The 15,568-nt window shown below is 40.8% G+C and overlaps 1 protein-coding gene across 1 annotated transcript in view; it reads left to right on the forward strand.

The window, feature by feature from the left end:
• Nucleotides 1-15,568, forward strand: part of herc2 (HECT and RLD domain containing E3 ubiquitin protein ligase 2) — a 231,921-nt gene that overhangs the window by 81,247 nt on the left and 135,106 nt on the right. The window contains exons 27-32 of the mRNA XM_048597893.1: nt 1,597-1,729; nt 3,296-3,423; nt 3,552-3,747; nt 5,940-6,073; nt 8,323-8,496; nt 8,619-8,755. Coding sequence (XP_048453850.1) covers nt 1,597-1,729; nt 3,296-3,423; nt 3,552-3,747; nt 5,940-6,073; nt 8,323-8,496; nt 8,619-8,755 — 902 coding nt within the window. The remainder of the gene's footprint in view (nt 1-1,596; nt 1,730-3,295; nt 3,424-3,551; nt 3,748-5,939; nt 6,074-8,322; nt 8,497-8,618; nt 8,756-15,568) is intronic.

Raw genomic sequence — 15,568 nt, forward strand, 5'->3', positions numbered from 1 at the left:
GATTCTTAGTCCAGTAAAACAAGGCAAGGCTACTGTACCTCTAACTAATAATAGCACCCAATACGTTTATGAAAGTTCTACACTTCTCCCCATCGGTATCTTATTTAGCGTTGGCAGAATGATCCATTTCTTTCTGCATTTCACCCCTTTAAGAAGCTCCCTTTCCTACTGCTTTCATCCTTTTCTGAACCTTCTTGCAGCATTTGCAGCTCTATGTGCTCTTCTACGTGAAACAAAAGAAAGCTTGACTTGTGGTGACCTAGTGAACATTACAGGACAGCATTATACCCAAGCCTCCTCTGTTTTGATCATCAGGAGATGATGGGCTGTGCTCAGGGTGGTGTCACTTCTGGATTGAGCATTCTGTTTTATCTGTCGGGAGCAATTTGAGAGTGGCAGTGCCTTCCACAGCTAGCACTGATGAATAATATTGTCCTGAGGTTGACTAATGTTATTTCCTTTCAGCAGGTACAGTGTGGAGCTGGAGGAACACCCCGGCCAGGCAGCATCAGAGGAGTAGGAAAGTCGACATTTCGAGTCGGGACCCTCTAAAGAAGGGTCTAACCTGAGACGTCAACCTTGCTGCTCCTCTGATGCTGCCTGGCCTGCTGTGTTCCTCCAGCTCCACACTGTATTGACTCTGACTCCAGCATCGGCAGTTCTTACTATCTTCTTTCAGCAGGTTTTTTTTGTACGATTGGTTCATTCCTTTTGACTTCTGTTTTTTCCATGCTACCCCTTCCTGGCTACCTGTTTTCAGGCATTCCCATGCATTAACTCTGATCCCAATCAACTTCAAGTCTTGTTTGCAGACCTCCTTTCCTTGCATATATAGATGATTTGTTGATCTTGTGCTGATAGTAGGCTTACATGTATCTAGGGAATTGACAATCGTCCATTTGGTTCACGTGGCCCAGTCAATCTAGGTGTTGTCTTGAGGGAAAACAAGCTGGGGATCCCTGCTTGCTGGTGTACTTGCATGTTTGGGGACACACTTTTGTAGCCAGAAGACATCCAATTATCATCTGATCTGGTGGAGGTGGTTGCTGTTGATCCTTTTTCCTTGGCTTTCACAAGTTGTTATTAATTTTTGACTCTCAAGAAAGTGAAATGATTCTGTAGATTATCCATTGGGTCATTGAGCAAACTTGAAATAGTGATTCTAAAGGGCAGTTATTGATAGCAGGTGTCCTGCTTAGTCCTGAGCTGAGTATTTTGACTTTCCATAAAGGCTACTAGCATTTGATTGCATAATCTTGTCTGTCTTTGTTCATCTGTTACTGAAGTGCTTATTCATTAAAAGAATGTGTTCAACTTCTCCACCTTTTCAATGAGAACCCAAGTATCGTGGCTTACAGTATAGAAGTTGAAAATTCAATTTTACACTTTTCAAAATAGTTGTATAATCTATATTTGTTTGCTAAAATAAGTTATATAAAAAAGTAATATTGAGTAGATTTTTCTTTTCTCTGAATAGCTTTGCAGAATTTGACAGTATTTAGTAACGAAATTCTGTTACTTGTTTAAGCATCTTTTTCTTTGTTGCAGTTCCCATATTATTTTGTTTATATTGACTCATTTATGTTCCATTGGCAGGATTTCTTGTGCCAAATAGAGCGCTATTGCAAGCAGTGTCATCTGACAACACCAATCACTTTCCCTCCTGAGCATCCTGTGGAAGACGTAGGGCGGTTACTCTTGTGCTGTCTCCTGAAGCACCAGGATTTAGGTTGGACACGTTGCTAAATCTCAAACACTAAAAATAATTTTAGTTTTAATAAACTGACTTGTGTATTCTGAATTTTTGATGAGCCTTAAAAGGTAATTCAAGAGTTGTTTTTGCAGATGCCAGCAATTTTTTTTAGATTTGGGTAGATCTAATGTTCGAATTTTCTTCCCATGTTGTCAGCTCTGTCACTAATAAATTATTGAAGCAGTTTTCTTCTACTTGCTGCTAATTTTCTCACTGATTTGTTCTGTGTCCATTATTCTTCTATCTTGTGCGTTCTTTGCTATTGTTCTGTTGTCCATGTCATTGGTAAGCTATTTTTAGTTCCCCTCTGCAGTGTTGAATTGAACTCAAATTTTGCATGAATTGATAGACAAAATTTAAATTTCTTTAAACTTTAACTACTTAAATTTATTCAGTTTTCATATGAGTACTCATTGACACTTGTTAACGCCTAATCCTAGGACAAAAAGATTATAACATGGAACCACTGATGCTGATAGGAAAATTGGTTTACTGGACAAAATAAAGCTAATTTGAAAGGAAGTTCAGCATTTGCACTCTTTTGATTTTAAAAGTATCTTTCTTCTTTGTGTCCCGCTTCTCCTTCCCCACCCAGACTGATCTTAATAAGTAATAAGAATTACGTAACAATAGAAATGGGTGCTTCTTAATCTCTGTCTGGTGAAGCCAATATGATTGGTATCAACAGTTTTAACATCTGGCTGCACTTGACATGCAAAAATACAATAGAGTCCTTTACAAAGATACTGAAATCTATTGTCCCCTCAACAAAACTGCAGCAATCAAATTATTATTTCAATACATGGTAGGCTAAACAAAATGGTGTTCTGATTTTAGACAGTCACACAATGGGGTTGTTGTGTACAAAGAAAAAGGAGGAGGAATGGTTATTTTTGGAGAGGGCTGTTGTAAATTCTGAACCTTCTATGAGCTTATTATTCAATTGCTGTCAGTCTGGAGCTTGTGAAAAGGGAAGAAAAAGGGGAAAAGTAATTGCAAATGCAGGGGTTGACAAAATTGATAAACTAGATTATAGCTAGATTTCGAATATTTGATTATTGTGCAGTGAATTTGACTTGAATGGTGCATACTTCATAGGAGACCAGATTGCTGTTGAACTGGATTGATTCTTTAAGACACCAATTCTGAGAATGTTTGAGAAGCTCCACATGTCTGGCAGCATCTGTGGAGAGAGAAACAGTTAATATTTCATGTTCAGAACATTGAAGAGTATATCCTACTTGAAATGTTAATTCTGTTTCTTCACGGATGCTGCCAGCCATGTTGAGTTTCTCAAGCATTCTTTGTTTGTATCAGATTACGAGCATCTGTGGTATTTTGATTTTAGTTGATTCTTTAAGAGAATGCTAGATAGAGGATTGACATGGATAGAGGATCATACTTCCCTATGACTCTGAAGTTACTAATCTTAGCAATTTGCTGTCACAGGCATTAAACAAAGTCTTGTCTTAGAATTTCAGTTCAGTGTTTGGCCTAAATCTAATGTGTGCATTTCTTTTTCTCCGTGTAAATTTTATGCAGGCCATACAGCTTTATCTGTTATCAACCAAAATGCGTTAGGAGTGGATCAAGGAAAGCTCAGAGTCTTGCCTAAGTCGGTGGGTGATGTTTGTCGGGTGGTGTATCAAGCCAAGTGTTCTTTAATAAAGGTGAAGAGGATATTTTATAGACTTCTGAGAATGTCATTTCTATTTTAGATGCTACTTTTAAAGTGTCATTCTCTTTGCAGTGTTATTTGTTGCAAACCAGCTTAAACCTTTTTTCTTCTAAATCTTAGACTCACCAAGAGCAAGGACGTTCATACAAAGAAGTGTGCGCACCAGTAATTGAACGTCTGAGATTTTTGTTCAATGAGTTGCGGCCGGCTGTCAGTAATGACATTTCTATAATGTCTAAGCTAAAACTGCTAGGTTCCTCACCTCGGTGGAAGAAAATTACCCAGAAAATCATCCGTGAAAGAAGGAGGATGAGAGGTACACAAAAATTGTTTTTATGTCTAAGATGGTAGAACAAAGTATATGCACTGACAAAAATGACTTGTGTGAAGTGCACATACGATGCAAGTAAAATATGTGTGTGTGCTATTTTGTATCATGTTTGTTATTTACATCTATGAAACATAGAAATCTTAAGGGCTGCGCTCTGAAAGCTTGTATGATTCCAAAGAAACCTGTTGGACTATAACTTGGTGACATGTGACTTTTGAAGCTGTTGAAGTAAGTTTTTTGGAAGCAAAATTTGATTGCATTCTCTTTTTTGAAGGAATCAACCTACTAGCAATATCTTTGTTTATATTGGCTTTAAACTTTGAATATTTTTAACAATTATATGGTCCTCAAGTTCAAACCATTAAGCTTTCCATTCTTTAGCTGGTCGAAGTTGCTAATAACTAGATCTGAACATTGACTTCTCCATGTAAATCTTATTTCATCTAAAAGTGGGTGGGATGCAGTGAAAACTGCGTGATTAATAAAATTAGGTTGTTTGATAAGCACTGACTTTATTTTGTTATTCAATTTCAACTTATCCCTGACTATGAAGCAAATGCAATCAGCAGAATTATTCACTTGTAGGTTTTTCTAATGATGCAGGCAATAGCACATCTTAGTTGACAGGCTAGGATGTATAATTGAGCAGGACTCATGTATTTAGACTAGACAAGCAGAAGTTTTCTGAGTGTTAATCCTCAAAATTGTCAGTTGAGACTAAGGTTCCGATTTCCTACCTCCATCGAGGTCATAGAAGACAGTAGGAGTGGAAGGGTGCTTTTTTGGAATGGGGATCAGTAACTAGTGGTGTTCTGCAGGGATCAGTGCTGGGACCTTTGCTGTTTGTAATGTATATAAATGATCTGGAGGAGAATGTAGATTGTCTGATTAGTAAATTTGCCAACGACATGAAAATTGGCTGAGTTGCAGATATTCAGGAGCATTGTCAAAGGATACAGCGATATAGAATGCAGATTTGGGCAAAGAAATGTCAGATGGAGTTTAATCCGAACAAATGCAAGGTAATGTGTTTTGGAAGATCAAATTCTGGTGTGAATTATACAATAAATGGCAGAACCCTTAGGAGCATTGACATACAGAGGAATCTGGGCGTTCAGGTCCACAAATCACAAAGTGGCAACACAGGTGGATAAGGTGGTCAAGAAGGCATACAGCACGCTTGACTTCGCTGGCCATGGCATCAAATATAAAAGTTGGTAAGTTACGTTACAGCTGTATAAAACTTTAGTTAGGCCAGATTTAGAATGTTGTGTGCCGTTCTGGTTGCCACACTAACAGACGGACGTGGTTGCTTTGGAGAGGGGGTAGAGAAGGTCAATCAGGATGTTGCCTGGTCTGGAGGGTTTTGGTTATGAGGAGACCTTGGATAAACTCGAATTGTTTTCACTGGAAAGCCAGAGGCTGAGGGACGACCTGATAGAGGTCTAAAAATTGAGAGGCATAGATAGGGTGGATAGTCAGGCATTTTACCAAGGGTGGAAAGGTCAACTACAAAAGGTTCATGGTGAGAGTGGTAAGTTTAGGGGAGAAGTGCGGGGAAAATTTTACGCACAGAGGGTGGTGGGTGCCTGGAATGCACTGCCAGTGGAGGTGGTGGAAGCAGGCACATTAGCAACATTTAAGGTGCACCTTAATAGACGCATGAATGGGAGGTGAACAGAGGGATAGAAACTGAGCACAGGCAATAAGTAGTGGGCCTAAATAAGGCTTAGAAATCATGGCAGGCTTGGTGGGCCAAAGGGCCTGTCCCCTGTGCTGTATTGCATTGTATTGAATCATGAGTTAAATCACTTTCCTGTGATTCTGTCATTGAAATGAGGCTCAAGATTTTTAGTTGCATACATATCTGGACGATAATGGATGTTGTTAATTTAGTTATGCAGTAATTTTGTATTTGACAGTCTTGTTATGATGTGACTTGCAATTTAAAAACAAAATGAGTATCATTGTTCTGCAGTATGATCGTTTATTCCAATTCCTGTGTTCTTTTCTGTATTTCTGTCATGTGCTTATGTGCCTTAGTTTCTTACTAAATGTCATGTTGCCTGTGGCTTTTTCTTTGTTTTTTTTTCAAAAGAAATGTTGGTTTCTTTGGTATATCATCTGTGGTTTCCTTAGCCTGTTGATAGTGCTGACTGTGTGGTTATTCTTTGTAGTTCCAAAGAAGTCTGAATCTGCTGATGTGGAAGAATCCAAGAATGACAACAGTGAGAGTGATGTAGAAGATTCCTGTGTTGTACCACTTAGCCCTGAAGGTGTGGATAAAAAAGTCTTACCAGTGAAATCAAAGGTAAGTTTGTGACAAAGATTCTAATGTTATGTGTAGTTGTAGGTGGTAAACATTCGAGGTTGTCATTATATCATCCGGGATCAAATGGTAGAGCAGACTTTGATGGACCAAATGGCCTAATTCTGTCTCTCTATCTTACATTGTTTGTGGAGTATTGAAACATCATGAGTTTGGAAGTGATAGAAACAAATGTTGGAAATTTAATTGTTCTGGAAACTTTCTTCAGTGTTAATTTAATAAGGATTGATTCTTTTGCGTAATTTATTTTATTCATTCATGGGGTGTTGGCTTTGTTAACTGGACCAGCTTCTATTGTCCATCCCTAATTGCCGTTGAGAAGGTGGTTGTGAGCTGCCACTTCGAGCTGCTGCAGCCCATTTAGTATTGGTAGACCTATAAAGGTGTTACTGAGGGAATTCCAATATTTTGACCTAATGACACTGAAGAAATGGTGACATAATTGCCAAGGGAGACTTGCAGATAGTGGTGTTCCTGTGTATTTGCTGCCCTTGTCCTTCCAGGTGGTCATTGGTTTGGAAAGTACTGTCTAAGAAGCCATAGTGAATTTCTGCAGGGTATCTTGTAGATGGTGGTGGAGGAAGTGAATGTTGTACATGTAGTACAAATTGAATTGGGTGTATAAAAAGATCGTAATGTAAAAAGCCATTAAAAAAAGTAATGTTGTGGGGTGACCTTGTAGAGGTTTATGAAATCATGAGAGGCATAGACAAGGTGAAAAGCAAAGGCTGTTTCCCTAGAGTGGGGAGTTCAAAACTAGCGAGCATGTTTTTAAGGTGAGAGGAAAAAGATTTTAAAAATAACATGGGGCAACTTTTTCACACTGGGTGTTTTGTATGTGGAATGATCTGCCAGAGGAATTGGTGGATGCAGGTACAGTTACAACATTTAAAAGGCATTTGGATAAGTACATGAATAGGAAAGGTTTACAGCAATATAGGCCAAACACAGACAAGTGGGACTAATTTGGTTTGGGAACATGGTCGGTGTGGTCTAGTTGGACCAAAGGGTCTGTTTCTGTGCTGTATGACTCTAAGTAATGAGTGCAGTTTTGACCTTCATATTTCAGTAAAGATGATTTGCCAAAGAAGGAGTGCAATGAAACTTTACCAGACTTGTGGGATGGCATAGCTGTCCTATGAAGAGTGATTGGACAAACTGGGCCTGCTTGCGCTGGAGTTGTCAAGAATGAGGGTTGATCTCATTGAAATATACAAAATATTTAAAGGGATAGACAGGGTAGATACATGTAAGATGTTCCTGCTGGTTGGGGAGTCTAGAGCCACTTAGGTCTGAGATTAGGAGAAATCTTTTGAGGGTTGTGAGCCATTGGAATTTCCTTTCAGAGGCTATGAGGCTTGGTTGTTGAATATATTCAAGGTAGAGATTAACAGATTTCCGATTACTAGGGGCATATTGTGTTATGCGGATAAGATAAGTAAAAGGAATTTGTGTTCGATCAGGAATGATTGTATTGAATGGTGGGCAGGCTCAGTGTACTTGCCAGTGTTGTAACTGTACTGCAACAATTAGGTTCATGGCATAACTGAATCGCTTACTACCAACATCCTGGGGTTATTATTGAACAGAAAAGATATTATGGTTGCAACAGCAGGTCAGAGGCTAGGAATCCTGCAGCCAAACTCAGTGATTGAATACTCACCACTTTCCTGGATGACTGCTGCTCCAATAACACTGAAGAAGCTTGAGGTCATCCTGGCCAAAGCAGCCCGTTTGATTGATACCACATCCACAACATTCACTTCCCCTTGCGGCAGTTCGTTCTATTTACAAGATGGACCGCAGAAATTCCTGAAGGCTACTTCGACAACACCTTCCAAATTCAGGACCACTATCGTCATAAAGACAAGGGCAGCAGATACGTGGGAACACCCCTAGCTGGAAGTTCCCTTTCAAGCCATTCGCCATCATGACTTGGAACTATATTGCAGTTCCTTTAGTGTTGTGTCAAAATCATCTGTTGTGGCATCATGGGTATACCTACACGAAATAGACTGCAGCAGTTCTAGAAGACAGCTTACAGCCATCACCTGAAGAGCAATAAAAGCTGATCTAGCTAGCATTTGACACAACCCATGAATAAATTTAAAAAAAGGAAGGCAAACATTTGTCTGCCAACAAACTCGTGTGCTTTTGAAATGTTGCACTATAGTTTTCTAAAACAAAATACCAATTCTAATTTATGTGCTTTATTCTGTGCTGTGATCCAGGACAAGTGGCAACCCCTCCTTTCTTCTGTAGCAAGTGTTCACAGATACAAGTGGCTGAAACATAATGTTCAGGGTTCTTTTCCGCAATCGGCATTAATGGCAAATATACTTGACTTTGCTTTGAAAGAAGAGCCAATTGATGTGGAGAAAATGCGAAAGTGTCTCTTAAAACAGGTAAGATAGAGTTTCCCACTGAATGCAGGATTCCAATATTGAGAAATTTTACTTTACTGTTACAATTCCTCAACGTTGTGACAAATTCCAAGTATTTATTCATGTGTTGCTTGCTTTTGCAGCTGGAGAGAGCTGAAGTTCGATTGGAAGGAATTGACACAATGCTTAAACTGGTATCAAAAAGTTTTTTGCTTCCATCAGTGCAATATGGCATGTTATGTGGTTGGCAAAGACTCATCCCTGAGGGGATAAATATAGGGTAAATTTATTTTAAATTTATTTTAAATAGTTTCTTACCTGTACACTCCTAAAACCACAAACCCAACAGTATATGCGGTTTGGATATTCATGGGGTTTTGGAGTTAAGTTGGTACCTCCAGCATTACTGGTGAATAATTTCATCTCTGCTATTAGAGGCTCCGATCAATGGAAATGTCTCCCAATGGCAGAAAGCTCCCGCTGTACCATGATAACTTAATAGATCTGTGATTTCAGCTCGAGGTTTTCTGTTGTTCTTCATCTGTGAATACCTGAAATATGTGGCACTGAGTGTAAACTTAGGATGGTTTGTTGCTTTCCTGGTGCTAGGATTAAGGATGTTTCTAAACGTTTCAAGCATGTTGTTAAAGGTGGGATTGAGAAGCCAGAAGTTATTGTACACATTGGTAGAAATGACATTTTTAGGGAAAGGATTAAAGCAGTACAGAGTGAATTTAGGAAGTTATGAAAAAGTTTAAAAAATAAAACCTTTAGCATTAGTAATTTCTGGTTTACTCCCAATGCCAAACTCAAATGAGGGAAGGAACAAAAAGTTAAAGAACATAAATCAATGGCTAAAGAGCTGGTGTATTGTTCAGGGACAACTGGAATGTCTTTTGGGATGGAAAAGACCTGTCCAAAAAGGATGGGTCTAACTTAAACTGGAAAGGAACCAATATCTTAGCAGGGAGATTTGCTCTTTCTATTAAGGGAAACGCTATACTGATCGAGAAGGCAAGTGGAGGAATTCTAAGTAGCAGTGTAAATGGAAGGATTGATGGGGTAGATTGTGAATATGAGGACAGCGCATCAATTTGAAAAGAAAGAGAAAATCAGAGTATGCAGTAACTCTGGAGAACTAAATTGCATTTATTTCAATGCAAGTGGTCTTACAAGTAAGGCTGAACACGGCCTGTATAAGAACGTGGGATTGGGACGTCATAGCTATTACAAAAACTCGGCTGAGAGATGGCCAAGACTGGCAGCTCAATGTTCCCGGTTTTTGATGCTGTAGGAAGTATAGAAAAGGGGGCTGGAGTTTTTGATTAAGGAATACATTACTGCTGTAACTAGGGAAGATATTTTTGAAAAATTGTCCAGTGGAAATATATGGGTAGAAATTACAAATAAGAAAGGAAAGATAGCTTTGATGGGATTGTACTATAGGTCCCCCAATAGTAAGAGAGAAATTGACAAACAAATATGTAGGGAGATATGTAAGCATAATAATGTTGTAATAATGGGGGATTTTAATTTTCCAAACATTGACTGGGACTACCATAGTGTTAAAGGTTTGGATGGTGAAGAATTTGTCAAACGTGTTCAAGAAAGTTTTCTCTATCAATATGTGGATGCTCCCAATAGAAAAGGAGCAAAATTAGACCACCTTTTGTGCAATTAGGCAGGGCAGGTGACTGAATGAAGTGTGGGAACACATTGGTCTAGCGTTCATAATTCTGTTAGTTTCAAAATGATTATGGAAAAACGAAAGCCTTCCATAAAAGTTACATTATTTAATTGGAGTTTGCCAAATTTTAATGGTATGAGACAAGAACTTTCAAAAGTTGAGACAACAAGGTGTAAAGCTGGATGAACGTAGCAGACCAAGCAGCATCAGAGGAGCAGGAAAGCTGACGTTTTGGGCCTAGATCCTCCTTCAGAAATGGGGGAGGGGAAGGGGATTCTGAAGTAAATAGGGAGAGAGGAGGAGGCGGATAGAAGATGGATAGAGGAGAAGATAGGTGGAGAGGAGACACAGGTCAAAGAAGCAGGGGTGGAGCCAGCTTTGCGGAACACCTACGCTCGGTTCGCAACAAACAACTGCACCTCCCAGTCGCAAACTATTTCAACTCCCCCTTCCACTCCTTCGACGACATGCCCATCCTGGGCCTCCTGCAGTGCCACAACGATGCCACCTGAAGGTTGCAGGAACAGCATCTCATATTTCGCTTGGGAACCCTTACACCCAATGGTATCAGTGTGGACTTCACAAGCTTCAAAATCGTCGCACCCCCAGCCGCATCCCAAAACCAGCCCAGCTTGTCCCCACCTCCCTAACCTCTCCTTCCTCCCACCTATCCCCTCCCTCCCACCTATCCCCCTCCTCCCATCTCAAGCCCACCCCCATCTCCTACCTACTAGCCTCATCCCGCCCCCTTGACCTGTCCGTCCTCCCTGGACTGACCTATCCCCTCCCTAACTCCCCACCTACACTCACCTTTACTGGCTCCCCCGCCTCTTTGACCTGTCTGTCTCCTCTCCACCTATCGTCTCCTTTATCCATCTTCTATCCGCCGCCTCCCCTCTCCCTATTTATTTCAGAATCCCCTTCCCCTCCCCCATTTCTGAAGAAGGGTCTAGGCCCAAAATGTCAGCTTCCTGCTCCTCTGACACTGCTTGGCCTGCTGTGTTCATCCAGCTCTACACTTTGTTATCTCAGATTCTCCAGCATCTGCAGTTCCTACTATCTCTGAAACAACTTTCAAAAGTTGATTGGAGTTGACTGTTAGCAGGTAAAAGGACGTCTGACAAGTGGGAGGTGTTCGAGTGTGATGATGAGAGTTCAGAGGCATTTTGTTCCTGTTAAAGTGAAGGGTAAGGCTGGTAAGATTAAGGAATAATGGATGAACAAAGATATTGAGGTTCCAGTCAAGAATAAAAGAGAATTTTTTTAAAGATGTAGACAACTTGGTTCAGTTGAATCTCTTAATCAACATAGAGTGTAGGGGCATTCTTAAGAGAGAAATCAGGAGGGCAAAGAGGGGATATGAGATAGCATTGGCAGATAAGGTTAAAGATAGTCCAAAGAGATTCTACAAATACATTAAGAGCAAGAAGGTAACTGGAGAGAGGGTTGGGCCTCTTAATGATCAGGGAGGTCATCTTTGTGTTGAACCCCAGCAGATGGGAGAGATAGTAAATGAATATTTTGTCAGTTTTTACTGTAGAGAAAGAAAGAGTCTAGAGACTGCAGAGAAATAAACTTTGATGTTTTAAAAACCGTTCACATTACAGAAGTAGTAGTTTGGGAGGCCTTAAAGAATATAAAGGTGGATAAATCTCTGGGACCTGACCTAATACATCCCAGAATGTTGTGTGAAGTAAGGGAGGAAATTACAAGATCCCTTGCAGAAATATTTGCTTTAACTATAACTACTGGTGAGGTGCCTGATGACTGGAGGGTGGCTGATGTTATACCTTTGTTTAAGAAAGGTTGTAAGGAGAAACTGGACAAGGTTCCACATGAGAGATTAATTAGTAAAGTTAGGTCACCTGGGATTCAGGGTGAGCTTGCCAGTACGTACATAATTGGCTTAATGGCAGTAGACAGAATAATGGCTTTTCAGACTAGAGGCCTGTGACCAGTGGTGTTCTGCATCCTGTTTTGTTTGTCATTTTACATAAATGATTTGGATGAGAATATAGAAGGCATGGTTAGTAAGTTTGCGGATGACATCAAAATTGGTGGCATTGTAGAGAGTAAAGAAGGTTTTCTAAGATTACAAAGGGATCTTGATCAAATGGGCCACTGGGCTGAAAAATGGCAGATGGAGTTCACTCTGGATAAATGCGAGGAAGAAGGAAGCTTACTTAAGGCTGAGGAAGTGTGGATCGGACAGGGCTCTAGAGGGTTTCAAGGTAGCCAGGAAAGAACTGAAGAATGGACTTAGAGCTAGAAGGGGGCATGAAAAAGCCTTGGTGGTTAGGATTAAGGAAAACCCCAAGGCGTTCTATACTTGCGTGAGGAACAAGAGGATGGCCAGAGTGAGGGTAGGGCTGATCAGGGATAGGGGAGGGAACTTGTGCCTGGAGTTGGAGGTAGGGGAGGTCCTTAATGAACACTTTGCTTCCATATTCACTGATGAGAGGGACCTTGACATTTGTGAGGACAGCGTGAAACAGGCTGATTGGCTCAAACAGGTTGATGTTAAGAAGGAGGATGTGCTAGAAATTTTGAAAAACATGAGGATAGAAAAGTCCCCTGGGCCAGACGGGATATACCCAAGGTTACTGCGGGAAGTGAGGGAAGAGATTGCTGCGCCTTTGGCGATGATCTTAGCATCCTCACTATCCACTGGAGTAGTACCAGATGATTGGAGGGTGGCAAATTTTATTCCCTTGTTCAAGAAAGGGAACAGGGATAATCCTGGGAAATACATACCAGTCAGTCTGTCTTCTGTGATTGGCAAATTATTGGAGAGGATTCTGAGAGATAGCATTTATTATTATTTGGAAAAGCACAGTCTGATTAGAAATAGCCAACATGGCTTTGGGAGGGGCAGGTCATGCCTCACAAGTCTTATTGAATTCTTTGAGGATGTGACAAAAGACATTGAAGGCAGAGCAGTGGATATGGTGTATATGGATTTTAGCAAGACATTTGATAAGGTTCCCCATAATAGGATAATTCAGAAAGTAAGGAGGCATGGGATTCAGGGAATTTGGCTGTCTGGATACAGAATTGGCTGTCCAATAGAAGACAGAGGGTGGTAGTAGATGGAAAGTATTCAGCCTCGAGCTCGGTGACCAGTGGTGTTCCTCAGGGATCTGTTCTGGGACCTCTGCTCTTTGTGATCTTTATAAATGACTTGGATGGGGAAGTGGAAGGGTGGGTTAGTAAGTTAGCCTATGACATGAAGGTTGCTGGAGTTGTGGATAGTGTGGAGGGCAGTTGTAAGTTGCAACGGGACATTGACAGGATGAAGAGCTGGGCAAAGAAGTGGCAGATGGAATTCAACCCAGAAAAGTGTGAAGTGATTCATTTTGGATGGTCAAATTTGAATGCAAAATACAGGGTTAATGGCAGGATTCTTGGCAGTGTGTAGGAACAGAGGGATCTTGGGGTCCACATCCATAGATCCCTCAAAGTTGCCACTCAAGTTGATAGGGTTGTTAAGAAGGAGTATGGTATGTTGGCTTCATTGGCAGGGGATTGAGTTTAAGAGCCATGAGGTTACGCTGCAGCTCTATAAAACTCTGATTTGACCACACTTGGAATATTGAGTTTGCTTCTGGTCATTTCATTCTCGAAAGGATGTGGAAGCTTTAGAGAGGGTGCAGAGGAGATTTACTAGGATGCTGACGTTTCGGGCCTAGATGAAGGGTCTAGGCCTGAAACGTCAGCCTCTCTGCTCCTATGATGCTGCTTGGCCTGCTGTGTTCATCCAGCCCTGCACCTTGTTGTCTCGGATTCTCCAGCATCTGCAGTTCCTACTCTCTCTCACTAGGATGCTGCCTGGACTGGAGGGCAGATCTTATGAGGAAAGGTTGAAGGAGCTAGGGCTTTTTTCATTGGAGCGAAGAAGGATGAGAGGTCACTTGATAGAGGTTTCCAAGATGATGAGAGGCATAGATAGAGTGGATAGCCAGAGACTTTTTCCCAGTTCGGAAATGACCGTCATGAGGGGGCATAATTCTAAGGTGATTGGTGGAAGGTATAAGGGAGATGTCAGAGGTAAGTTCTTTATACAGAGACTGGTGGGTGCATGGAATACACTGCCAGCGGTGGTAGTGGAGTCAGATACATTTGGGACACTTGAACAACTCTTGGATAGGCACATGGATGATAGTAAAATGGAGGGTATGCAGGGTGGTTTGATCTTAGAGTAGGATAATAGGTCAGCACAACATTGTGGGCCAAAGGGCCTGTACTATGCTGTACTGTTCTATGTTAAATGTTCTATTGCATTTTGATACAACAAACAAAAGTAGGGCTTATACAGTTACTGGTAGGACCTTGGGTAGTGTTGTGGAACAGAAGCACCTAGGGGTGCGGGTGCCTAATTCTTTAAAGTTTGTGTCACATATGATAGGAAGGTTAAAAAGGTGTTTGGCATGCATACCTTCATTGCTCAGTCCTTTCAGTATTGGAGTTGGGAAGTCATGCTGACGTTGTACAGGACGTTGATAAGCCCTCTTCTGGAATACTGTGTCCAAGGTCGCCAGTTATAGGAAGGATGTTATTAAGCTGGAGAGGGTTCAGATTAAATTTACCAGGATGTTGCTGGGTCTGGAAAGTTTGAGTTATAAAGAAAGGCTGATTGACTGGGATTTTTTCCACAGGAGCATAGGTTGAGAGGCAACCTGACAGAAGTTTATAAGATCATGAAAGGAATAGATACAGTTGATGGTCATTGTCTTTTCCCTAAGATGGGGAATTTCAAGTTTAGGGGGCACATTTTTAAGGTGAGAGGAGAGAAATTTAAAAAAGACATAAAAGGCAAAGTTTTTTACACAGATGGTTTGCATATGGAATGAACTTCCTGATGAGTTGGTGGATGCGGATACAATTACAATGTTTAAAAGACATTTGGATAGATACATGAATAGGAAAGGTTGGGAGTGATATGGGCCTGGAAAAGGCAGGTGGGACTTGCTCAGTTTGGGATTATGTTTGGCATGTACTGGTTGGATCAAAGGCTCTGTTTCTGTGCTGAATGACTATTTAGTTTCAATCTGACATGACTGGTTTGAATAATTTTTAAAGACACAAATCTTAGCTTTGAAAGGAAATTGCTTCCTGAAACGTGAGCAGAATTGACGGCCTGGATTTTTACAAATTGGGAGCAGGAGTGCAGGCCACTTAGTTCATCTAGCCTGTTTCACCATTCAAGAGGTACTGGCTGATATGATTGTCACCTCAACTCCATATTCCTGTCTACCCTAAATAACCAATGATTTCTTTGGTAAAAATCTAGTTATCAGTGTCTGCCCTAAAATCTTTCATTGATATTGCCTCCAGTGCTCTGTGTGTCCGAGAATTTCAAAGATTCATGCGACTGAGAAAAAATTCTCATCTATTTTAAATGGGAAA

The sequence above is a fragment of the Rhincodon typus genome, chromosome 6 (assembly GCF_021869965.1).
Source record: "Rhincodon typus isolate 14 chromosome 6, sRhiTyp1.1, whole genome shotgun sequence".
Classification (NCBI taxonomy): Eukaryota; Metazoa; Chordata; class Chondrichthyes; order Orectolobiformes; family Rhincodontidae; genus Rhincodon; species Rhincodon typus.